The sequence below is a fragment of the Corvus brachyrhynchos genome, unplaced genomic scaffold (assembly GCF_000691975.1).
Source record: "Corvus brachyrhynchos isolate BGI_N302 unplaced genomic scaffold, ASM69197v1 scaffold21, whole genome shotgun sequence".
Classification (NCBI taxonomy): Eukaryota; Metazoa; Chordata; class Aves; order Passeriformes; family Corvidae; genus Corvus; species Corvus brachyrhynchos.
The window spans coordinates 305,598-332,324 of record NW_008236924.1 but is presented as its reverse complement, the minus strand read 5'-3'; the positions used below and the strand labels follow the sequence as shown (position 1 = coordinate 332,324).

The 26,727-nt window shown below is 41.4% G+C and overlaps 1 protein-coding gene across 1 annotated transcript in view; it reads left to right on the top strand.

The window, feature by feature from the left end:
* ADAMTS2 (ADAM metallopeptidase with thrombospondin type 1 motif 2) overlaps positions 1-26,727 on the top strand; it is a 174,007-nt gene that overhangs the window by 40,838 nt on the left and 106,442 nt on the right. Inside the window, exon 3 of the mRNA XM_017728030.1 lies at positions 24,091-24,250. Within this exon, the coding sequence (XP_017583519.1) occupies positions 24,091-24,250 (160 nt within the window). The remainder of the gene's footprint in view (positions 1-24,090; positions 24,251-26,727) is intronic.

Genomic DNA, 26,727 nt, shown 5'->3' with positions numbered 1-26,727 from the left:
CATCCCATGCTTTTCTTGCTGCTCTGACTAATGGATGTTCAGAGACCCCTTGCTAATGGGATGTTTTGCTTATTCATAAAATTTCATCAATGCCAATTTCTGAAGAAATGTCGTAGTCTACATGCAGCACTGAACCCAGAGGCAGGAATTTGGCAGGCCTCATAATAAGTCTGAGTATTGAGAATTGTTATGTCTTCCTCACCAATACGTCTAAATAATGGTTCATAATTAACTGGCAATCTCTCCTGTCCAAGCAAAATTCATCATTTTGTAATTCTCTGGGGCTTCTGCCAGCTTTCCCACAAGCAGTGTCTGGACTGTGTGTGAAGAGGTTGCAAGGCCAGCTGAAACAGGCAGCAGACGATTCTTTCAATTAGCATGGAGTGAGTGTGATGCCTGTCCTTGCTGGGAGCGTGCCTTTCCCACCCTGGCAGTGGGGCAATCATCGGTCCCTCTTTGTAGTAGATAGCACTTGGTCTCGGTGGAAAATGAAGCAGATCTTGTTTTTTGTTGCATACATGAGGCTTGAAAATGCAGTGGAGGTGGATTTGAATATTTCCCTTGAGGAAGACAGATGCAATTCCCAACATGGTAAGAATTTGCTTTCCATCTTTCTTACCATCTTGTGGTCACCATGTAGACTATTTGATATCTGTAGAGGACTTTTATTCTGACCCTTGTGCTGGGAATGAAGTGGGTAAGATCACTCACCATTCTGCAGGAGATATACCAGGACACTGGCCTTAGACTGAGAACATACTAAGTGTTTCTTCGAATGGCTCACAATAGTCATGTACGTCCATCTGGTCTGCATTTTTACCAGGCTTGCCCCTGCAAAACAAAGTTACCACATGTCTTTAGAAGGATGGACTGAGAAAAAGATCTTAGAGTTTCTATCTCTGTTCCCAGAAATCACCATTACAGGAGAATGCCAGACTCAAGTGTTGACTCGGGATGGAAAATCCTATGTGTGCTTGGGCCATATGCAAAGGATTTGTGAGTCACATGGAATTTACACGTCACTTGCTGAACTCAAAGTTTGGATAAGACTAATCTTCTTTTAATTTATGTAAACAGGAAGCTGTGTTTGGCCATTCAGATGTTCTTAAGCTGCACACTTTACCCTATTTAATCACTAGATTTCCCTAGAGAATAACAATGTCCTGTCAGCATGCCAGTCCTGCTTTGTATTTCATACCTGTACATTGACTCTGCCTGCATGCCTAATTCCCCTGCCTAGGTTTGCATTATTTTATCTTTCAGTTGGAAAACTATGTACATCTGTAAAAACAGAGTGTAATATATGGCAGTGGTCTGCTACTGTATTAATTTGAATTAATGTCCCTTAAAGTGCAAAGGCTGCAGAATTCATGCACTGAGGGATGGCAGAGCTCTGTGCATTTTAAGACAACAAATTCTGTTTTTATAAAGGCAAATTTATAACTTGTTCCAGGTTCATTTAATTTTGGTTATGCAACAAGAAGAAAAGTGGTGGCAAAAACTTCGGTTATCTGAATTCACATACTGTACAATCCTGGTTTTGTTGCCTCTCTACCAATGGGAATTCTCCGTGTTCACATTCTTGATCCTTCTCTTCTTCCTTGAGGAAACACAGCTGTGGAGCAGGAGCCGTGACTGTATTGCACTTCTGAGGAGGGCAGGGGGAATTGGGTTGCACTGGATGTAAATGTGATTGTGTTGTTTCTGCCTGTCAAGAATAAGTGTTTTATCATATCACTTACCATCTGTTTTCCCATTAATCAGGTTTTTCTGCCTTGAAAATGGCCAAAGCCAAAGGTCCCAGCTACAGGTACATGAAGATTAATAGCAGGTGTAAAGTCATCCCACTCTGAAGCTGAGTGGTTGCTTTTTTTCCCCTGAAATAGGAAGATTTATTTACTCCATGTAGTTGCCTTAAGATTTCTTTAACAATACTTGAGGATGGTTTGTTTGAAAACACAAAAAGTTGGTCAAAACTCCCTAAAACTGTGAAGTGGATGGGACATAGCTAGAGCATCTCAAGCCTCTGCCAGAATGGTCTTGTCTGGCAGTGAAGTGAGTGTAGTTGCTGAATGTTCATCTGGGTAGGATTAAGTTATGACAAATCTTTCAGATGAGCATAATACCCAGCACTTAGTGAGCTTTAATTTATGTGCATCAACTTTGTGGAACTAGTTGATTCATTTACTTCTGCTTATTCTGCTCATCCTTCTAGCTTGGGATTGTAATGCTTCTTTATCTAGTAGGAAGCATTCAAAGTTAGGATTTCTTTTCAAACTGCCTGAAGCACCTTAAACATTTCTCATATGCAGGTCTCATCATCCAGATTTTCCCCTTTCATATATTTTGAGATCTGCTTTCCTGGCTGGTGCCCACAGCCTTGTTTCTAAATCAGTTGCAGCAACATCTACATGGTGCAGTGGAGTGTCCTCTTTCTAAATAATCTGGTTAACAAAAAATGCTGACACGGATGTGGCTGATGGCTGTGAATGGGGTCACCTTAGCCCCTCACTTCTCTCCTTGATCACAAGTGAGAGGCTCCTCTGGGTTCAAAGCCTTCCCCACCTGCTCCTTCAGGTAGTGCAGAACTCATTGCCAGAGAGGAGATCAGAACTTCATCTCTGATCTGTCAAGCTCCCCATGGAAACTCATTTTGCATTAATGATGTAAGTTGACTGCTACTTAGAGATGGTCTTTCCCTTTATCTCTACACAAACAAATAGGCCAAAGAGTGTGTTAATGTGCAGAGCAGCTGTGTGCTAGAGAGAGAACAGTGACAGTGGAGAGTATTGACACCAAGTTGTGAGTTACAGGGCTGATACCCACCATGAGCAGAAGTATGTGATACACATATGGGACCCAGTACGTGGTTTCCATTTACATGGTAATTTTCTTTCTTTTAGATCTATGTTTTTCTCCCCTCCTTTTGCTTTCTATCCCTATCTTTTAAAGTTCTTGGAAGAAGAAGGAAAAACCATTTTATTTGGAGCCAACAGCAACACCATGGGGTTTTTTTTGGTTTTGGCAGTCTGCTAGCACTTTGGATTTCGATTTCCTTTACCTACTAGATATGTTTAAATACGTAGACATTAAAAGAGCACAAAAAGAATTTTGTCTGTTTCTGCTCATCTTTAAAACAATGTGCAGCTGTTGAACTGCACATGAGTGTTCCCTTGCTGTGGGTCATTCTTGATGGATGTGTTGTATTGCAGTGCCAGGCAGCGATCTCTGAGAACAGTGAGATGGGCTTGGTCTCTCTCCTTTAAAGACATAAGAATAATAAGAAATAATTCCAGGTATGTATGTGGTGAGAAAGAAACTTTGAATTATGTTCTTGGCATGATCACTTTTCATCACCTTATATTTCCTGTGACAAAAATTTCTCGTTTCTAAAAATTCACTGGTGGCAGCTGCGTAACAAACCACTCACGACATTTCAGTTGAAACCCTGTTCTCCTACTCACCACTCCATCCTTTTCTGTTGGACCTTTATGCCCTTTACTGCAGGTTCTGCTTTCTCTCCCATTCTACCCTTGCCATATCTTTCTCTTTTCTTTCTTCTCTTTGGTATTTTCAGTTGTGGATCATTCCGTTCCATCTTTTTTCCTGCTAACAGCAAATAGAGGATTTATCCTAAGTGGTTTTTATCTGGAGGTCATCTGACACTCCAAGGAAAATGTTTTCTGGGGTTTTAGGCTGGTACAGAGTACACATGAGAGGTCACTGTCCAGCATTTTGAGTCATCAGATTACTCCTCCTGCTCATTAGTCATGTTTCTTGGATGCAAACAGGAGGCTGTGGCTGTGTAGGGTCAGGGTAGTGACATAGCAGACGGAACACAGCTGTGGATCCATTAGGGTTAGCTGGAAGTCTTTAATCAGTTTTTCCTCTGAAAAGAGCACTTTCCCTCACCTTCCCAAGCCCTAAATTTGCTCAGAAATATCTATGTAAGATTTAGATTTTCCTTCAAAGATGAGAAGCAGAAACTTCACTGGGATTTGCAGAGAACTCAGACACTGAAAATGACAACAGAGAATTTGAGAACAGAGTTTATTTAATGCTGATATTTTTCTCAGGAAGGGAATGGGGGGATGCCCTTTCTAGTCTTTCAGAGATACACACTAGCTCTGCTGTCCTCTGTTTCTCCATCCTCTGTGCATAGCAGCACCAAGCACAGAGATGCCACAAGTCCCTCCTCAGTGAGCACAGGCTTCCCCCTCACGGTAACCTGGAGGGACAGAAGTTGTTCTGAGGTGCATCACTACCTGTCCTGGCCCCTCTTGTTTATTGTCCTGTAATGCAGAATTGTGTTTCTTTTCCTGCTTTTGCATACTTCCATATTTACTTGAGCTGCCAACAAACCATTGAAAATCTGGCTAAGATTCTGGGAAAGATTGCAAATATTAGATTTGCATTGTGAGTCTCTTTCCTTCAGTGCTGCCTGGCATTTGGGGTCCTGGTGTGCCCGGAGCAGCACGTGCCCAGCTTCCCAGCAGAGCAGAGGCCTCTGTAGATGCGTGGTCCTGTCCTCTGGTGTGGTGCTGCATTTTGTTCTCAGGGGTGGGACTACAGCAATGCTCTGTAATGTGCTGATTTGCAATTCCCTGACATATGCTGGTTACAATGATACATCAGGTTTCAGGAAAACAGCCCTCCTAATATACATGAGAGATAACACACCAGATGACTGTTATGGGAGAGATCTGAGACATCTTATTTAACGTAATAGCAAACCAAATGGAGAAACCTTGCAGCAATGACTGCCAGATTATCCTCTGTGGACCACAGCCTGGCTATTTGGCTGATGATAAAACTGCATATTTTTGTATTTACTATTAGGGGAGAAGTGAGCTCTCCATGGTGAGTAATGCAGACAGCAGCAGCTCCAGTTCCTCTTCATTCATCACTACACTGCATTCCCCAAGCAAAGGTCAATGAGTGTGTTTAGTTTGCTGACCTCTGTTGTAGGATTTAAGTTCCTGAGTCACTAAAGGGTCTGTGATTGCATCCTGGCAGTGTGGACCAAAAGAATTGCTGTTTCAGGAGTCCTGCTCTTGGACAGACCCGAGTGATGATTTAGTGCAAGGTGAAGGTCAGTATGTGGAAAGTTTACTCCCTTAGCCTGTGACTCACCTTACCTTAAGCATGTTCTTTCACATGGCAAGGGAAAAGGTCTGTGATTGGGGCTTCATCCTGAGTTTTTTGACATCCAACCACTGTCAGATGAGAGGCAACATCTTCCAAATCTGCTAGTGACTGTCTAGGAAGTAGGTCACTAGGTCATGCCCACTTATCTTTAGTTTCTTTTTAAGGATAGCACTTGTAATCCAGGTGTTGATGTGTCTTTTAAACTGCAGATAAGAGAACACATTCTGCATTTGTGTAAAACAGGAATTTCAGATGCAGAACAGTTGGTTGTAATGACCAATCCGTGTGTGCTTTCCTTCAGGGTTCAGTTCAGTTTATTTTAATGAATATGGTATTGAGCTTTTCACAGTAGGGTTTAGTGAACAGATTGGAAAATCTGAAAAAGATATTAGAACTGGGTGAATAATTCATAAAGAGTAATTTATTTTATGAATGTCACCTCTTTCTATTTTGAATTGCCTGGGAATAAAGCATGACTTACTTGAATTCAGTTGTTAATTAAAATTATACACCAAATAATTTCTGTCAGCAATCCTTACTTTGTGGCTCATTTACAGGAGATTTGTTGTGAGCAGTTGATGTTTAGAAGCTCATGTGTTACACTGGACACAGAAGTTTCAGGATTTATTTTTCTTTTTTTTTATTAGATTATCATAACTTGCTAAGTTTTTCTTTGTTGAAAGAATTGACTAAGATTCCAGAGTATTCTGATTCATAAGTTTATGGGAATATTGTAATATTTGCCAGAATTCCATGTTTCGGCCAGCTGTTCTGCCAAAAAATTATTTCATGATAAGGCAGATGAAGCAATTGCATCATTGAAAATAGATTGTCACATTTGTTCCTGTCTTCTACGTACTTTGAGACTGAACTTCTGATTTTTTGGAGTAACCAATACAAAGGACATGTCCATCATGGCAGCATTATCAGACTCTAGTGTTGACTTTTTCAGGCCTAAGCTTGAAGAAGGAAGAAGAGTTCTGACTTTTTTGTGTGTTATTCTGCTCCTAATAATGGCTCAGAACAAGTCCATGTCAGGCTGAGAAAGTATAAAATTTTCTGTAAGTAGATTGTTTTGTGAGTTGTTTTTAATTTTTTGGTTTGTTTTTATTATTATTATTATTATTTATTTTTGTTTTAAAACATGGACTCAGTTGCACAGTAGCAAGAATTAGTTCCCTTCAACTATCTTCCCTGTAATTTTCACAAATTGTGTCAGGTAATGAAAACTATGTATCTTTACACTTTTTCTAAACTGGGAGCTAATGTAACACTGATGTGCAGAAATTGCTCCAAATTTTCTTGTGCCCATTATGATGGGCTTTATCAATGCACCAGATTGCAATATACAAAATTAAAGGCATTAGACATGCACACTGCTGCTTATTTGACAAGGTGCTGTGTGCTCCCTGTGCCAGGTTTGCTGGCTGCAGTGGCTCGGGCTGTACTTTATTGCATGGGCTGGGTGGGCTGGGAAGCAAAGCTGACCTTGTCAAACACCCTGCTTTGCTGCCTCTCAATGCAATTCAAAATCCCGTAAGAACTTGAAGAAATGTGTGTAATTTACCCCAACTGTCTGTTGCTAGAGGAGTCCTGAAAGTGCAACTTCAGGAAAGCACAGGCTGGCAGCCCACGCTCCTGGAGTCAGCTGCTCCCCTGCCAGGTAGACACTTCTTGAAATAGTATTGCCTACAGGGATTGTTTGTCGCATTTGAATTGATAACTCTGGCAATCTGTTGTAACCTGTGTTGCTTTTTCATCATTTCTTGCATGGTTTTATGCCCTCAGCCTGACATGTGCCTCCCATATGGAGTCAGCCCCTGGGGCTCTGTGCTTTGGATCGTGCATGTTACGGTTGATGATCTTAAAGGTCTTCTCCAGCCAAATGATTCTATGATTTCATGTGCAAACAGCAGCTCTGCACTTGGCTTGGGCAAACCCAAGCTCTCCAGCTGCTGTGTATTGGCAGATTGTAATTCTTTCTGATTACCTGGTGTTTACCCCACTCCTGGTTTGTTTTTTGTATCTAATCCTTGTGTGCAGGGCTGTAGTTTGATCATCAGCAATTTGTGGGTTGTATATTTACACAATGCCTTTTTACTCCTGAGCTGCTTCAGCTGAAATAAATGGTAATACTGCATGTTCAATATTTGTTCTCCCTTTTCCACAGAGTCAGAGCTATATAGTAGTATCTGTTTAGCTTTTCTTCATTTGCTTTGCAGAATTCTTCCTTCTTTTTCTCTTGATTCTGTAGGTGTCTACTATTGCTCTTAGCTGTAGATTGTACTGCGTAGGTTTTCACAGAGTAAACATATACTCAAATCTGTACAGAAGATTCTTGGTTAATAATAGATGAGATGAACATAACCTGTTTAGATTTGACATTATACATCCCTAAAAGGGTTGTGTAGGGGAGGCACAATGTGCTGTTTGAAATGCACACAAAAACAAACCCCCTGAATATTTATGTATCTTTTTCAGTGTGCAGTTCCTTATACTTGGTCAAAGAAAAGAGGAAAAACAAGTTCCAGTAAACTTATGTGTATCACTAATGAGCATTAACTCACTCAGGAGGACCTAGGTCTTATCTGTAGCGCTTAACTAAAAAGATGCAGAACAGACCAGTGGAGAACAAATGGAAAAAAAAATCAGCCCATTAACTCACCTGTTGTCTTCTATAGAGCAGGAGAATGAGACCAGATCCCCATAGGTATGCACTGCATGGAGGGATGTGCTTTTTTAAGCACAGTGTCCAAGGTCTTTGCTACAGCCATGGATACTGGTATTAAGAGTGGCAACTATTCTGAGTCAGGCCTTTCCAGGGAGAATTGAGAGTATGGTTAATCCTTTCCTTGCTGAGAAGAGTTGCAGGCTTAGCATGACTAGTGAGTGGAGGGAAAGGTGACAGATGGGGGAGCTTCTTTAGAGGCTTCTCTATCCATGTTTTCCATATGAATCCAACGCTTTTGAAGAACATTGTAGTCACATTAGACAATGCAATCACATGGTCTGTGCTGATCTCTAGGTGTATATGCACTGCTTGGCCTGTGGTACTTACATTTAATGTAATAATTTTTTTCCCCATAGAATTCCCAGAGGCCTCCCAGTATCAGGCCCTGGCTATTGTTTTAGAGATACATGTCAGGTAGCTGGCTGGTCTTAGCCTGTGTACTTCACTGAAGAAAGATTAGGTTCAGGTTTGAAAAGCAAGTGACCTTTTCATGCATACAAATATTTGATTGTATTTCAGCTCTTTTTCAATGAAGTGTAGTTAAGAATACCTGCATGTTAATTTTAGCCCTCCATAAAAGTTGTACAAGTACTGATCAAAAATGTACAAATGCCCAAGTTTGCCTTGGCTGAGAGCAAAAAGGAATTTGAAAGTAAGTGGGTCTTTCAGCAATTTCTCCCCTATGAATCACTTGTAAAATAGGAAACCTCTCTGTTTGCCTACACCTTTCATGTGTGCCAAGTGTCTTGGTTGCTACAGAGTCACGTGCAAGTCTTGGAGAAGAACAGAGTTCCAAAGCCCTGTTTCTGCTACCTGAATTCTGTAGTTTTTGAAGTTTTGCTTTTATAGCCCCAGGACTGCTCAGGCACAGGAGCTGATCACAGAGAGCTTTGGCCATAGTGAGTGACTTTACTTTTTGAAAGGAGACGTTCAGGACAATTTTTAAGGTGTGATTTAGTTTACCCCATGAGACAGAAGCAATAAAAAAAGATGGTGGAGAAGTTGTATTAATGTTTGGTTTTTAATTGATTTCTTTCCAAGGAAGTTGAAAAGGAAGGAAATTTGAAGAGCTGCTGAAAGGAGAGTTCTGTTATCTACTTCTGTAACTCGAACTTTCCAAGGTTTGGCCAATATTTATACATCTCTCTGCTGAGCTGTATTTTTGGCACTAAAATATTAGTTGTGGTTTGCATAATCACATGTTTCACTTCACTAGCTGCCTGCCAGAAAGCTAGAGTTATTCTTATTTTAAAAATGCAATTAATTTTAAAGAATTATGCTAATTTTTGAAAAATCTCTACAAGATGTGGAAAAAAGCAAACTTTTGTTCACTCTTGAGGGATACATAAATAGGCTTGGAGAGAGTCAAATAAAAAATAAGTAGTTTTCAGTTCCTCTGAGACCGAACTAAAATGACTTTTTTCTTTTCTTCCAATAAACTTTAAAAAAATCGGCATAAACTCTGTAAGAAAACCCTTAAAATCTTACAGAAAAATGTTGGCCTTTTCTGCTCTGCTCTTATTCCTACCTCCTCTTTGCCCAAGGTAGGAGGTAGATCCCGAAGATTGTTTCTGTCAGAGCTATTGTTAAGTGTCATTACCTTTAGTGACCAGTTACAAATACAACACATTTGTGAATGAGTGTAGGTGTTACTGAGTGGATGAAAAAGTTGGTTCATGCTAAGATAATTTGGTTCCCATGAACACAGTGATGCGTTTATAACCAAGGATGTGTTAATATGTTTAAAGTTTTGTCCGTATTAATATTGGCTGATAAAGCAAAGAGATCCCAAATGTAATGTTGTGAGGATCACGAGTCCAGTGTAAATCCAGGAGGAGTCTGAGCTCTGGGAACACAAAGGTGTTTTAAAAATCCCTTTCTTCTACACAAGTTTCTTGCCCAAAGCAAGACCTCAGGGCTCATTAACCTTCCTTATACTTCCTCTCTTCCTCCTCTGGGATTATCTCCATGGGTTGAAAAATGACATCTCTTTCTCCGTGTTAATTTATCATGTTTCTAATGGGTATTAGCCCAAATGGAAATCAAAAATGTGTATCTGAAAATTCCTTACTGAATTGAGGTGGCCTGAAGTATTTTCCTACAGTCACTCTGAAATGGGATGGTGAGTTTGTGGAAGAGGAAGAGGAAAGGCTCCTTCAAACACACCTCTGGTTGCTGATGTGATCAGGTGGAAGTGTGAACTCATCATCTTCTTTCTTTTGAGGCACTTGTGCCCAGAAGAAATCTGGACTTCTAACTGAGGAATACCCCAGAGTTGCCACTGTGGGCAGTCTGTGTCTGTGCTTTGTGGGCACATGAGAGCCCACCTGAGGAACTGAGTGGGTCCTGTCTATAAGCAATGATGTGACCTGGCCACAGCAGGATATTTAAAGACTGTTTCATCCATCACTAGTCACAACTTTCAGGGATGGCTTGCTCCAGGTGTCTGCCACCACAGCAGAGCTTTTGGCAGGCCAGGGGTTAATTGTCACTGCTTGTGCTCTCTTCAGAAGCTGTGTGATCCCAGTCTTCTCTCATGAGGCTATCTGGCCTCTGGCTTTCCAAGATGGAACAGGTTCCTTCCACAAACTGTAATTCTGACTGATGGGAGACTGCTTAAGAAGTTGAAATATGGCTAAAAATGACAGTACTTATCCCCAGGCTCTTCTGGGAGTGTCAGCATTCTTGTTCTTTTGTTCTTCTAGTTCTCCCTACCTTCCCTTGCACTTTATGCTTTCCCAAGGTTTGTTATTCTTGAGGACCTGGGAAGAAGATGCCTATTGGTGTTTGATCCTTGTGCTGCCACCTGGGAGATGCCATGTCTGTGCCCATTCATGCTGCCCATGGGCCAGTTTGGCTCCAGGGGATCTGGAGAGTGCCTGGTCCTGTCCCACTGCCAGCTGATGGCCACAGCATTTCTGTCCTTGGCTTGCAGAGGTACAACTCACCAAGCAGCTGTGAGCAGAGCAGAACAAAGTGATCACATTTGTCCATTTACTAAAGCAAATCTGAGCATTGTGCCATCTGTTCTGCAGTGACATGAAACCCAGAGATCTCTTTGGAAAAGGCAGAGAATACGTTCAGGATCTGTGGAAAAGATGGATGTGAAAGTAAGATGCTGAGGTTTGTTAGGAGTGTGGATAACACCAGAACAGACCAAATACAACAAAATAAACACTTGAAGTAGCAAACACAAGAAAGAAAACTGCCTTCAAGTGGGGGAAAACACAACATTCGTTGAATTTTTCTCTTGCATCTTCCCCACTGCCTTTCATACATGGTGCCATTTTTTCCCAGTGATTCTACTCAGGAGAGCAGTTCTGGAGGGTATTTCACAGCTCAGAAATGCTGTGACAGTGCAGGAGCCCACAATGCCTCACCCTTCCATGCCAGTGAGGGGGACTGGACCCTCCTGGCTGATGAGAAGCCCCAGACATCTCAGGGTGACACTGGCTACCCCAGCCTAGCATTGGGCCTCCTCTACCTGCTGCCAGAAGTCACAGCTGTGATCCAAAGCACAGCTGTGTGTCGTTTTTCAAAAGCCAGGAAGGAGAATTGCAGACTGTGTGAAAAATGATAAAATCTGGAAAACTTTTTAAAACAACCTTTATAACTTTGTGAGATTCCTGCTTCCTGAGAGTTCAGATGAATCCTATGAAAGTCAAATTGTGTTAAGCTTCTTGTTGCAGTGCTATGGCTGGACAGGGCTGGTGGCCATGCTGGTGGCTGTGCTGGTGGTGAACAGTTGGCAGAGAGGGTTAACCAACTCCTTGTAGCAGAGTAGAACACGGACAGCGCGTAATGAGGTATCCCACACCTCTTCTGCTTTGTAAACTGAGAGTCACTGTCTGGCTGGAAGTCACTCTCATGCTGAGAGCTGCCTGGAGCATGAGGTTTTTCTGGTAGGAGTGAAAAGGGCACCATTTGGATCATGCTCTGGACTTGGTCTCCAGGACATTTGGTTTCCCATCTCTGCCACAGAGTTCCTACATGTCCTTGGCCAAGTCATCCAGTTTACCCTCATCTCATTTCCCCAGTGAGGAATGGGGGACTGCTTTCCTCCAGCACGGCGCTGTGAGGCTCCGAGGAGCTGGCAGTTACCATAGAGATGAGAGACTTAAATAGAATTTGAAACCTGTTGAAGGAGAGCTGGAAACCTGACAGTGTTACCAAAAGAGCAGCTTGGCTTTGGCTGTGTTGCGTGGGGCAGCTACAACAGGTTGTAAAGCTGTCACAGTAGGTGTAAGTCCTGTGAAACCCAGGTCAGCTGGAAGACTGACTTGTAAAAACAAAAAGCTACTAGCACAAACTCAACCCGTAAATATGAAGCAATATCACTAGTTAAATAAATAAACTAAAAGAGATTTTCCCTTTAGGATCCTCTGGGCATTTTCATTTAATAAAGTCTTTTGGTCTGGCAGGAGTCCAAGACCAAGAAGTCCAGACCTGCTTCTGTTCTTTCTGGGGCACCCTGGAGCTTCTGAGGCTCCTCACTGTTTGTATTAAAGGTCTTTAATTTGCTGTAAGATGTCAGCTGGAGAATAAAAACTGTAGAGTTACTCTGTGATTTGTTTTAGGCAGGGGGAGGCAGGGGAAAGCATATTTAATCTAATTGATGCTCTCTTTATTGTGAAATGAAGAGATGACTTTCAGGTAGTCCTTATTACACCATTAATTGTCCTTCTCTGTCCTTCTCATTCATGTTAAAACAAATATTTAACGTTTTCAGTCTCCCTGCTGAAATGAAGATGGTTTTGAGATCCTGGTCACTCCCATTCAACTTCTTTGGAAATATTTCAGTTTGGTTGTATTTGCAGGCATCCTGCATCCAGTGTTTTCAGTGCAGCTATAGCACTGACTTGTGTAACAACAAAACAATGCCATCTGTCTTGTCTTTTTTTATCCCATATTTAAATATACTTTTAAAATTTTTTCTGTTTTGGTGCTGACTTTGTAGAGTGAGAGTGAAGGGAAATCTTTCTTGAACTTGCTGCAATAGTTGTCCATCCCTCACCTGAGTTGGAAGTAGCTAATTTAGGGCTTAGTAAGATGCATAGGTGGTTAAATGTTTCTAACAAAGCATTTCAGTTTTTTGTCAGCGTTATCTTTCATTTGACAGGTTCCTGTGCATTCCTTCCCTGATTTTTCACAGTTCTCTCTCTTGGGCTCTTGGTAGTGCTATCTCTAATCTAAATTGTGTAGCTAGCTAGCAGCAAATTCAAAGTGGAAATGCAAGGATTATGTTGACCTCCTTTGTAATTTTTCAAAAACATTTGGAAATTCATTGTGAAACTCAGTGGCTCACTGGTGGCGTGGCCGCAACTCACCGCCAGTGTGTAAGTTCACCTGTCTGTGGGATAAGCATGAGTTGGTTGGAACCTCTGTTTTCTGGATGAGGCATGTTTCCTGTCAGGCCCTGGATGCCTCCATGTCACTGCTGGTTGTCCTCAGTAGCACCCTTGGTGCCCTCAGCTGTTTTTTCCTGTGCTGGATATTTGGTCCTCCTCTAGACAGGACTTAGAGAGACGATTGGAATAACTGACTTCAGTTTGAGTGGTGGAGTAGGTACATATTATCTGATAACTTTTTTTGAAAACTAACGATTTTTGCATTTATAGACGTAGATAACTGGCACTCTTACTAGAATATTTCCTCTGACCCAGATTCCTGGCTTTTAGTTCTTGTAACTGTACTTCGACCATTGACTTTGAAAAGTTTTTAAGCATTGTTGTTGGCTCAAGAACTACAAACGCTTTTGTTTTGTTTTGTTTTGTTTTTTTCTCTCTGCCTAGTAATCTGACTAATATCTTTTTAGTTATAAAACAGTCCCATGAGATTTTAAAGGCAACTTCAAATAAGAAATCCACATCATTTTATAGCAGACATGTAAATTATAGAAACCACGCCACCTCTTGAAGAACTTCCTTAATATCTTCTATAATAATAGTATTGTCCAAATAAACACACACCAGTTGTAAACTTACCAGAATGTGTGGTGGTGCTAACCCAGCTCTACTGGTGTGAATACATTAGCCCACTGACATATGGTGTGTAATTTGATTTCTAGTAGTTCTGAAAGATTTACAGGCTGACTTATGCTTCTTGCTTTGCCTTTATTTTCCATACTCTTTTATGCTCCTTTACAGGCTCCATTTGACTCAATGTATGTTGTGTCAAACTTCCAACTACCTGTGTGCTGCTGTGTATTAATTTCTATTTATTTTGGGAAAACAGACACTTTTCTTTAAACTTTTGCTGTAGACTATAGGTGCTTTTCCAAAATGAAACATTACTACCAGTCTACTTTCTACTGCAACACTCACGATTTTTTCAGGTTTCTACCGTTATTATCGAACTGTGGTTTTGTCCTTCAGAGTTTTGTCTGTGTAATTTAAATCCTTTTGTGCTTCTTGGAGTATGGTGAAAAGTTTATGGTTACTGGAGCCATAGTCTAAGAAACAGAGGGAACATTCTTATTCTTCAATTCACACAATATTAAATTGTTTTATTAGTAGCTGCAACCTTGGAAAGAGGAAAAAAATATCTGGAAGAACACAAACAGCAAAAACCATAAAAAAATGGAGGTGATCAAAATGAGGGAAAGAAAATCACACGAGCCACACTGTGTTTGATTAGATGTCCATGTGAGGCCTTATCTTGTCTTCAAAACCAACCAGTAGTGAGTGATTATCTTTGTGTCTTAACCTAGCTCATGTTTGACACTGTTTTTCCAAGGACATAGATCAGCAACTACTGACGAGCTCCCTGAGCCTGTTTTGGACTCAGCTGATGTTCTGTACTTTTTCCTCTGCAGAAGTCTGCTAAAATGTCTTTGTTATTGTACAATGCCTAAACCTTGGTCCTTGGACTGTAGGTACTAGTGCAGTGTAAACAATAAGGTTTGGTAATTTAAAGATGTTTGAGGACAAGTTTTGAGCTGGTTTTGCATAAGACTGCCTATAACATTGCTGGCTAAAATTTTTTGTCAGAGTTTCTTTTTTTGTTTGTTTCCTGGTATGTCCAAGCTTTTCTCATCAGCAATTCTTACTCTTTCTATGCTTTCAGATCTTGGAGAGTTATCATATGCCTCCCTTCGTCTTTGTCATCCAGACAAATAGTGCACATTAATTCTTTGATTTAATCCTTCTTAATAAGCCTGTTCCTCCAGGGATTAATTATTTTAGTTTCTGTACTGTATCTTGCACTTTGTTGACATCTTGTACTGGGAGCCTACGACTGAGTGCAGTATAAAATTGAAAGCTCATCTCTCATTAGGTTTTCATGCTCTCATTTGAAAAACTGTTTTCCAGGTTCATTTCTCCAGTACAGGGTAAGAGAAAGAAGGTCAAAATAAGCCTGGCTATAGGATGTGGAAAGACAAAAAGCCCCAGCTGCAGCAATCTTTTGTTACTTTTGTTTTCCTGTACTCTTACGGGCATCCTGTTACAGTAAAGCTTGCATTTAGCAGAGAAGGACCCTGTCTGATTTCCAAGCCACGAATCCAGACTTGTGGCTGGATTTGGGTTATGAACTGTTGCATGGAACAGTGCAAAGTGTGTGTGAGATGCTCTCGCCCAGGTGGGAGTTTTTACCTGCTGGGGGTCTTGCTTTCCCTGTGGTAGCAAATGTCAGAGGCTGCAGATCAGGGGCAGTGGGTTCTGCCAAGGGCACAACTTCCTAGGGTGGGGGTTTTGGGGTGAGCTCCCTGAACCTGCCCACAGCGTGGCTGTGTGGGCACTGGGGCTGCTGTCCCAGGGTGGGGTGGCACTGGGAGGAGCAGGAGATGGGAATGGCCCCGGCCAGGGCTGGCTCCTGCTGACCTGCAGCTTGTGCTCTGTAGTTCACACACTCCTCTGGAATGTGAAATGCTGCTGCACAACATCTTCCTAAGGGAATAATCAGGGTTTTTATAAGATAATTTGAAATTACTCTAAATGCTGAGTTTCCACTCAGATGAATTTAGTATATTAAGCTTTTTTTTAGTATAGCAAACATTTTTCTGCAGTTTTCTGTGGTCTGGATTTTTTTATCTGTTTACCATAGCAAAGACCTGGACTCTGTTTCCTACCCATTAATGGATCTGCAGAGTGTTTTTGGGAGGCTGCAATGGCGCTTTGGTAAAAAGTCTTTGGCCTGTCTTATATAGAGCATCAGACTAAACTGCTTTAGTACTTATGAATCCATTTATAAATTCTGGCCTTGAGATTTATGAATGTGATACCCATTGACTTAAGTGGGTGGTGATTTGTGCCTTAAGCAAATATATTTTTGAAAAGAAACTTGTGTAGCAACTGTCCCATTTTGTGAGAGTTTTAGCTGAAGAGCTTTCCAGTTGGACTTGTTTTGTTTTCTTGCAGAATGTCAATTAAGTTTTATTGCTGAGGGTAGGGCTCAACTATGTGTTTTGTCAAAGTGTCCTCAGAAATGCTTTATTTCAAATGGTTCTGTGTGTCAAAATTGGGAAAGTTAATATTTTCGGATCTTGCTGTTAGCAAATTCATGGATTTGATGTTCATGCTTTTCCTTTGGAAAGATTAAAGTTGAGAAACTCTGTTTCAGGGCACTGCAATTACTATTCCCTGCTTGCAACAACAGCAATCAAGTTTACAATCCCCTGAGTCTGCAAGATCTGCCACATTTATCATTTTCATTCTTAACAGCTATTTAATAACTCACCTCTTTCCCACTTGGAATTACACATACCTGTGGACATTAAGCCTAGAGAATTTCCAAAATGTTCTTGCTTATGCATTATTTTAGCTAAAGGAGCTTCTTGTCTCTATTTGAAAAGCTACACAACTGTAACACTTTTGCATCTGGGCTCATTGGAGATGAGGTTCCTGCTGGTGGTTGTGAAGGTGTCCGAAAGGCAGAAGCCAACCTGGAAAAGGTGCCAAGCTATTTCCTGCATAGCAGCTGCAGGCAGATCTGCTCTGAGTTTGCCTGCTTCAGAGCCTCTGCTGTACTTTTGCAGGCTGTGCTCTGCAAAAGGAGTATCTGTGTCAAATACAGAAAGTTGTGGGTTTCTATATTACCTAAACTTGTTGAAAATGAGATTTATCTCTTGGGATCTTTGAGGATTTGTAGGTGAGAGGCTGCTGGGATGAGGCAGGTTGTGGGGGACAGAGGTAGGAGATTTACTGGAAGGAATTGCTTGGGGCTACGCTCTGGTCTGCTGCTGCTGCTGGCCCTGGGCAGGCGCTGAGTGACAGAGGTGAGAATTTGGTAATTTTCTTGTAAAGGCAGAGAAGCTGAGAGCAATGTTTTTAGCATTGCTCACTGGTGAAAGCCAGGCACTTTTGGTTGGGACCCTTGTCTTGAAATCTGTTGGCATTGCTTTATGAAATCACTTTAATTGTGACTGTTTTCTCGATGGTTCACTGCGAATGAGACACAGTCTGTCTCACTATTGTGTCTCTTAAAAACCACAGAAAACCCTTTTGAGTTTCTAACATGAATTATGCCATACAACTGCAAGATTTGGGTTCAGATTCCCATCTGCTATAAACTAATGCAGCTCTCTTAACTTCAGGTTATATTGGCTCACATTTGTCCCCCTGCTGTTATCAATCACACCTGCAATTGTGTAGTGACTAAGCTGGGCTCCAGGGACAAAATTTTATTTTTGGTAGCAGTGGAAATCTGTAGATGCATGAATGGATGGATGCCCATCCTCCCTTGAGCAACAAGGACTGTGGAAAGCAGCTTGCCATGAAAGAGCTCCTAGCAGCAATAGCTCCTGTATGGTGCTATTCATTAGTAGTTCTCAAAGTGCAGTAAAAATGTGACCTTATCCCCATGCAGAGGGTAAATGGGGGCCCTGAGGAACACACAGCCTCCATAGGGTGACCCAGAAGGCTCTGCCTCTCTGTCAGTCTGGCTGTGTAACACCTATGTGTCTCCATAATTATTCACCCCCTTAATTTTTTTGAGGATATGTGTAAATAACATGACTTAACTGCAAACAAACTTGAAAAAAAAGCTGAAAAATACTAACAGTAACATAAAATATATATGATCAGTTGAAAACTTTCTTCCCCATCCAGCCTGGGCCTGAATAGATCAGTGTAGATTGAGAGCAGCAGCAGAATCCAGCACAATAAATGCCAGTATGTTCCAAATATTTGCCACAATTTCTTCAGTACCTCCTTTCACTTTAAAGGAATTTGCAGCACTGCACAATTCTTCCTCTGCAATGCTTCAGTTGTTGGAGGCATGTTCTCAAAGAATCAAATGCAAATATGACATAAGAAGGTTTTGGGGGTTTTTTTGCATTGTTGTCTACATGAATTAAGCTGAATGGAAGTAAAATTCCAAATGCATCTGTTCCTGAATCAAGGTACTGTGTGATTGAGAATGAACACATTTCAGGAGGGAAAACGTTGAGAGATCCCACTTGGGCAGGGATGAGTTTGGAAGGTCTGTGTCATGTCCTTAGCTCTGCCACAGACTTCCTGGGTGAACTTACTCCAGTCGTTGGAGCTCCTGGTGCATCAGGTCCATTCCAATGTAATTGAGCAGAGAGTATTTCTGTATTTGGCTTTCGTGTTGGGAGGACACATCTGTTGTTGTTTGGATAAAGCATATTCCTGTGGCTCTAAGACCTAGAGAAGGGTCATGAAAGTAACATGTGGGATTTGCTTGCAAATTCTCTGCTCTGCTGGTGCCCCTTCGGTCAAATGTAGACCAGTTGTGTATTTAGGGTACAGACACGTTGATATAGACATGGAATAAGACTTTATCCAATATCTTGTCCTGAAAATATAAATGTTTTCCCTTTCAAGTCATTTACAGAGTATTTTTGGCAGCTCTACATTTAAATGCAAGTCTCTCTCAGATTCTCTGTGAATTGGTTGTTGGGAGAATCCCATATTGCCAGTTCCCGTCTGGAGTATTCACTGGCATTGCAGGGAGTGCAAGCTCACAACCCAGACACTGAGGATAAATATCAGATAGTTTGTACCTCATATTTCTCTCAAGAAAATAGTCTGTATTTCAAGACTGTATTCAGGATTTGTTCATGCACAGGTATGTAATTTGGCTAGTTACCTCTTTCAGAATCAAATACTAAAAAAAATTAGAGCATTCCTCTCTTGACAAAAATGCTGTTTCTAAGAGTTTCTGAAACACTGTTTTTGTAGGTTACTGATTTAATTAATTAACCAGACAGTGCATTTTTTTAAATATTAATTTCAGGTCTGTCCACATTTAATTTTATCTTCCTATCTGTATCATGTGCTTGGACACTGGGACATAAATCTGCCTTTATATGGCAATGAGAAAGTTTGTAAAGCTGTACTGATGAGGAAGAGAATGAACATTAATTAAACTTGTGTTTGCAGGATAGGCTGAGGCTCTGGAGTCCTGAAGCAGCCGCTGGATGGGTTACTTCATTACAGCCCAGAACAGGGAGCTGTGATGTGAATGGCAATGAGGAGACAATTAAGTCACTCACCAAGTGCAGAGCCAGAGAGACATTTAATTATCCACAGGAGTGAACGCTCCCAAACCTGGAGTTTTCTGTAGATCTAAATATGCCAGGCAGTTTTTCTGTCAAATTAGGCTTCTGAAGAATGTCTTTAGAAGTGCAAGAGGGGCTGCGGATGTCGAGATGGGAGAAGAAACCTGCTGTTCAGCTGAGCTCTGTGATGTGGTGGCAAAGCGCTGGCAGATCTCCTGGACTGGAGAGATCTCCATCGTATGGGATGGGATTAGTGTCACTAACCTGGGCAGAAAGCCCATGTGGCTGCGGCCATTGCCAGTCTGTGTAGATCCTGTGGTCCTTGAAAGCCCTGGGAGGTGGTCTCCAGGGATGCACAGAAGCCCTGTTACCCTCAAAAGAGATTAGTGGAATTCTAGACCCCAACTCCGTGTGATGCAATGGACTCATTTGTGGCTTATCAGCATAATTCGTGTCATAGTTGGACAGGACAGTCACTCTCAGTCTTCCTTGTGCATTTTCTTCTGTGTGGTTTTCACTTCTAAATAACCCTCTTGCTAACCTTAGCAGAGGTTTTGATTCTCTGATCTGCCGATTCCCTTTGATTAAGTGTTTTCTGCTCTAGTCTTTAATGCATATTAATGAGTGCCAAGAAGTGCTTGACTTGAGTAATTTGCAGCTGGGATCTAAAAGCCCTTGGAAGGAAGGCCTGGGGATATCCTGCTTTGGGAAATAGTGGGATATTGTAGTCTCTTTGCTACAATTTGGTGCATTTCGAAGGCAAATACTTTTTCTATTGATTTATATTTTCATTAGTCACAGGGCACAGTTGCTGCTGCCATTATCAATATTCCCATATTCAGCTTAGTTTAAAGTTAAAAGTCCTAGAAGAGGAGGGGAAGAGAGAAGAGCTTAGTGTTTTTTTCCAAAATTGGACTTCCTTTCCATGGAGATGCCCAGTTCCATGCCTGATTCTGAATTGCACAGTGTGAATGTGGCTGCAAGGTGGTAGTGCAGAGTGAGCACTTCTAATCCATAATGCCAGGGGGTACAACATTCCTGGGATGGGTGGCAAGCAGTATAGGATAGAAAAACACTGCTGCTAGCAGGTACTTTTAAGCTCTTAGTTTGTGGAAGCACCTTCTGGGATTCTGTTCAGAACTTTTGGGGAAACTGGTAGCTGAAAGACTGATAGCCTGTTTTCACATCTTGTGGAGCAAATGTCCAGATGATGACGGTCCAAGAATTTTCTGAAGCCTTTGCAGTCCAAGGGAAGGCACAGGTGTGCTCAAACAATACAGCATTTCTGTTTCAGTCATCCAGAGGCATTCTCCAGGAAACTGCAGCAACTTTAATGCTCTCTGTTGTCATCACAAACTTGGTGGTTGTCTGACAGTTGTCTTGGCATGATGGGCTGGCACAGGAGTGATGGCAGCTGTGGATAAGAACAGGACTGATGAATGGTGAAGATGAAGGATGTGAACAAACCTCTGCTGCCTTGTTTGCTGCCCTATTGCTTGCTTGGCTGTGCACAACACTGGTGTTGAGTTGATGACTAAAAGCAATCTCCCTTTCATGGGGGCTTTCTGAGGGTGTTCTGAGTAGTATCAGAAAAAATGCATTAGGCAATTCATCTTGAGCTTTTCATGTTCAAAGTATTTGACCAAAAGGACCCCCAAATCTGGCCTTGTAATTATCCTGCAAGACTGTTGTTATGCTGGTTCAGAGGTGGAGAAATGGAAGTAAAGAGGTTAAATGTCTTGCTCAAAGCAGTAAGGAAATGTATGGTGGAGACTTTCAGGAGCCCCACATATTTCTTAATGAATCATTTATAGCTGTGGTTATATTATGAGGCAGATGACTTGAACTGTGGATTGCTGTAGGAACTCTGCCTTGCCATCTAAATGAATTTTCTTCTTAAAGTCTGAAACAGCCATTCTTTCTTATTTTATTTTATTTCATGACAATATGTTGGCTAATTCAAAGACTGTGCAGGAAATGCAATATTTAAAGTATAAATTTTTTTACAGTTCAAACATACATTCTTTCCTAATAATTCTGAACAAAAATAATTGATGTGTTTCTCAGCACTAAAGGAAAAGAGAAATTCCAGTATAGTCCAGGATTAAAATGAGAAAAGGAATATGCAGCCATGCAGGGCCAGGAGTTGGGCTTTGATGGTCCTTGGGGGCCCTTTCAGATGAGGAGATTCCATGATTCTATGTTTGAAGGTCCAATTCCTTCCTTTCTGCACCCAACAGAATTAGGGGGGATGCTGCCATGGGGATTTACAGAGTGGTGTCATGTCCATCCAAGAAGCAGAGTGTGGAATGAGAGCACCTGATGATGTCCTGCTCTTTTGCAGCTTCCAGTGCCACATGAATTGCCCTGCACGCAAAAGGGCCAGTACCAGGCACAATGATCTACAGGAAATGTCAGTATTTAAGCACTGTTTTATGTCTTGGGATCCAGCATTCAAATATCTCTTTCAGTTGCCACCTTCATCTTCTCAGGGAGGAGAATTCACTCTGACCAACTGTTTTCATTTCCAAAAGGCCACCATGCCTTGGAAGCTAAAGTTCACCTATAACAGTTCTTCTGTCGAATCTGTTCAACTACTGATTGCAGAAGTTGCTTATCTGTTAATTTTCTTAGAACATCTAAATTCCTCCAAACTCCCATCATATTCCCTGCTGCACAAAGTGTACAGCAGCGTTTCCCCCTGTATCCTGAATTATGATCTACATTCCAAACTAAGGTCTGGCATTAGCTGCTTAGTTAATATTAGGCTTAATGAATCCAAAAATACATAGGAACATGTGCACAGCCATGGCTTTTTTTTTGACTTGCAGAAGCCAAAATCACATATTTTTCACATGACAGTCAAGCTCCCAGTATATTTCTCCTGGGTGCGCATATGGCGTGTGCATTGTAACCTGTGCTGTTGAACTTGCAAATGCTTGTTCCTTCTTGATATTTAGTTGTGCACTTATCATAAAAAGATTTCCAAATTTTTTGATATAATATTTAATATCCAGAAGAAGTATGCGTGTAATGCAATTGGAATAACATTAAAAGGAGAGCAACATCAAGTCTGAATTTTTCATGTATGCCACTTTACAGTAAAAGATCAGTTGCTGTCTCTTTGGGTTCAGCACATATTTTCTTGGTTGTCTTGGCTTCCTTGAGCTGCTGAGCCTGTCTCACCTTTTCTGTGTCTGATGTAGAATCTAAATTAGATAAGAAGAAACAGGACATGATTTCAAATTCAGTTTCCTCTACACAGGCAGGATGGCATCAGCTTAAATTGCTTCAATATAATTTTGCTTCTTTAATCCTTCCTCTTCAATCTGTTTCTGTATACATTATATATATGAATTCTGGGACTGGAAATCTTGCCTAATGTAAGTTAAGACATGACAAATGAACCTGACATTTTTCCAAGGAGGGAACCAGTGAACATACTGTATTTATAGCAGTAGGAATGTAGTTTGCTGCTTGTAGAAGAAAAATATATGTTGTATGAGAACTTTAGTGCTGGAATATGGTAAGTGTGTTTAGATGTACTTGTTTCAAGAGATGGTACTGGGTTCAAAGGAGCCAAACTGGTTCCTCTAGGAGCTTGAGGTAGGGCTTCACTGAACAGGGGATTTAGGTTCCCAGAAGTTCAGATAGCAAGATGGAGAGTGTCACAGGGCCAAGTTTGAAACTGCAGTGTCTCCAGGATCATCACTGAGCAGAGTGGGAAAGAACTGGATGAAGGAGCTTATGAAGTTGGATCTGGAACAATTTCATTTGTGTTAATAGTAAGACTTTCTGTCTGCAAGCTGAGAGTTCACTAGCTGAAGTTCTCAAACACAGATGTGCCAACATGCAGAAAAAATTGATTCAAGCCAACCATCTCTGCAAGCAGCTCTTGGCTGCTGTGACCTCCTGCAGTTGGACAGGACTGCAAGACGAGACAAGCCCAGGTGATCCAGGTGCCAAGTTGTTTCACCTGAATAAAGATGATGAAAAGCCCTTTTATTTTTTAAAGTTTTCAGTCTTTATGAGGGTTTCCCCTGAACACAATGAGAATTGCTTGGATGAGGTTCCTTTGAGGTGCTCTGTAAAAGTGCAAATTTCTTTTTTCATACCAGGGTATCTGGTCTGGTCTGAATAAGTTTGGGGTTTTTTTAGCAATGCACAACTGACACTCAAACTAGTTGTGGCTAATTCTTGAAAGATTATTTTGTTGGCTGAACACTTTGTGTCAAGGGGGAAATAATCACAAAGCTTAGGTGCCTGAATGTAAGATGTAGTGTTTTTCTATCTTGCTTCTAAACAGAAAGGCTGACTCTACATCTTTTGACTGTTGAGCTGCACATTAGGACCAGCTTATGGCATTGATCTGATCCTTGATTCAACAGAAATAGTAAACACTGGAGTGGTCTGGGCCTGATGGATAGCTAAGGTCATAGTAACTCTCACTTTAGCTGTTTTTTAATAGAGAGGGTTATCTCCTAGAGAGATTCTTAGACCTATAGTTGGCTCACGTGGCTCAAGGAGAAGTCCTTTTGGTTCAGGGTTGTACCTTTTGTCCTTTCTTGTCAAGTTGGGAAAATGATGCTTCGTTTTGCTCTAATAAAGAATTCACCTGGTTTCCTCTCTGCATCCTAATTGCTCTCTAGAGAGCACTAAAGTGTGCTTAAGCATATTGTAACTGTTTACTCCCAGCCTCTGCTGTATGTGCAGTAATGCAAAGTGTTCAATCTCTGCCCTGTCGCTGCAGGCTGGCATGATTCGCACGGACAAGGACGAGTTCTTCATCGAACCCCTGGAGAAGGGGGCCCAGGAGGAGGAAGAGGGAGGAGGCAGAACACACGTGGTCTATCGCAGAGCAGCTGCCAAGAAGCAGCTTCCTATTGAGAATGTGGATACCGTGTACAGAGGTAAGGCAGGCTGTGGGATAAAGTGTAGCTGAAGGCATGTAGCCAATGTGTTCTGATACCTCTGGCTTTTTTATCCTTCAAAGTGGAAATGTGTTCTCCCTCCAAGGAGGGAAAGGTATGGAAGGAGTTGAACGTTTTGGATGGGCTAAGCAAACATCACAGCAGCCAAAACCGTCTTCGGGATGGTGGCCCTGTCCTTTGAAGAGTTTCCTTGGCTCCAGAGATGGCCAACATAAAGTTGTGTGTCTCCCCGAGCCCTGGGTCAGAGCAGAGGAAGGAGAGGGTGGGTGACACAGCAGTGCAGAGGTGGCTGTGCCTGCTGGGACAGGTGGCAGTGCTGGCTTTGCAAAGGCTGTGTTGGAAGGTTGCAACAAGGATGCCAAGTACGTGGTACATGGGCTTCATTGACAGTGTCTTCACTGGGCCGGATTAGTCCCAAAAGGAAAAGAATGGTATCTTCAGTATGAACACAAACTTTCTTGATTTATTTATGTGTTGCCAAGTGTGGAATTTAATGTACTAAGTATGTGATAGACAGTGATGGAATAACAAGAATTAAACATAAACACCCATTCTGTGTAGTGTTTTCTATTCCTCTGATAACTGCTTGGTTATTGCACCTTTTTTTCTGAATAAATAAGGGATGCAAATCTGCTAAGTGGATGTTTTGACAGCTGATGTTAACACTGAAATTAACTGGGTCATCTGAGTGGAAACAACAAAATAGCTACATTTTTGTTCCAAATGTGTGTACCAAACTGCAGAGTTATTTGTCACTCATACCCTAGTATTATCCTATTTCAGTATAATGGGGTTTCAAATATAGGAAGGAAGGAACAGAGAGCCACAGGGGTTAGGCACTGAAATTAGGGCCACATGAACGATATAAATTTCTCAGTGTTCAGGTTGGAACAAGGATTAAAAAGAAAGCAAACAATAGCATTCAACCAACTTTTTTCCTCCACTTCAGAAATGACCCATGAATTTTGTGACTGACACAGTGCTTTGCTGGGTTCTTCTGGTTGCCTTTGTACTCACTGTGGAGCAGAGCTGCGTATTGCAGGAGTCTGAGTGTCACAATCCCAGAAGGATTGGATGATAGGTATGATGGAAGTTGCTCTATTAGTAGATGTTTATAAAATTATTGCATGTTGGAAAATACCCTCTGCTCACTGTGTTTCCTCTTAAACAAAAGAGACTTGATGTTGTTCACACCTTATGGCAGTATTTTTGGTTTTGGATGGTAAATATTCCTCAGGAGTAGGAGTCTGGTACACAGAAAAGCACAAACTGTACATCAGCTTCAGTTACTGGCACCTGGTACCTGCTTGAGGAGGCTCAGCAGCGTCTGAGGTGCAGCCTGTCCCTGGCAGCAGAGCCACATGCCGTGTCTGATGCCACCAGACTCGGTGTCTGTCACCTCCCCTGTGTCAGGGCTGGAGTTTGTAAACTCTGGTAAAAAGGCACAAAGTAATCACAGCCACCAGCCAGCACTGTGGGACTGAAAAGCAAAAGGGAGGCTGAACTCGTGCAGGCTGGGCTGAGATGCAGCAGTGACCTTGTCTGGAGCAGCAGGTGTTAGGCATAGGTAGGAATAGTTGTGATATTTCAAACTTTTAAACTAAGGGAAAAATGCTAAGGGTAGTAATCTTCCCTTCCACCTCCTCACCTTTTGATTTGTAAACTTGATTAAAGATTAGTTTTTATTTAAAAAAAACCCCACTGTTACCAAAAATCAGTAAAAATAAAAGCAGTACTGTAAAGGGGATTTTTTCCATGAAATTGTCTTTGCCTTTAACAAAAAAATTGAACAACCACTCGAAAACGGTTTGTTCTCTACTTTTTATTAAACCTGGCTTCCCACCTCTGATTGCTCTAGGCAAAAGGCATGGGCAGGATGTGCTTTCAGAAATTGTAATTTTATTTTCCTCTTGTTCTTTTTCCAGAATGCATCCAGTTTTGGTTAACAAACACCAAAATATTTGGTGATTTGGCATTCATAAGCACACTCAGCTGTGTGTTTCCATAGTGCTCTAAACTGATCGATGGGCTGAGTTAGGAAATACTTAGTAGGGCACTTTCAGCATGCTGTATCTATTAAAAAAAAAAAGGAAAGGTTAACCAAGAACACTCCCCCTCTTTCCAACATCCCTGGAGACAACTGCATTGTTGCCAAATCCCATAAATTTACATGTGATGAATTGTAACACTTGGACTATTTTTAAAGGTCCAGCCTCCAGGAATCTTATGAATATGTGATGATTTTTTTCCCCTAGGTGAGCTTCTGGTTCTTTTAACTGCTGATAAAAATTTGTAGTTTCTGGCTGTGTAAATATTTTAAGGTAATGCGTGACACAAAGTTTATGTATTCCATACTTTTTAAAACAGCATCTTTCAAAATCCCATGATATGTTAATTTAATCCCATGATTTGGGAGGGGATTGTGAGTCATGATTTTTGAATGTTTTGGTTTGGAT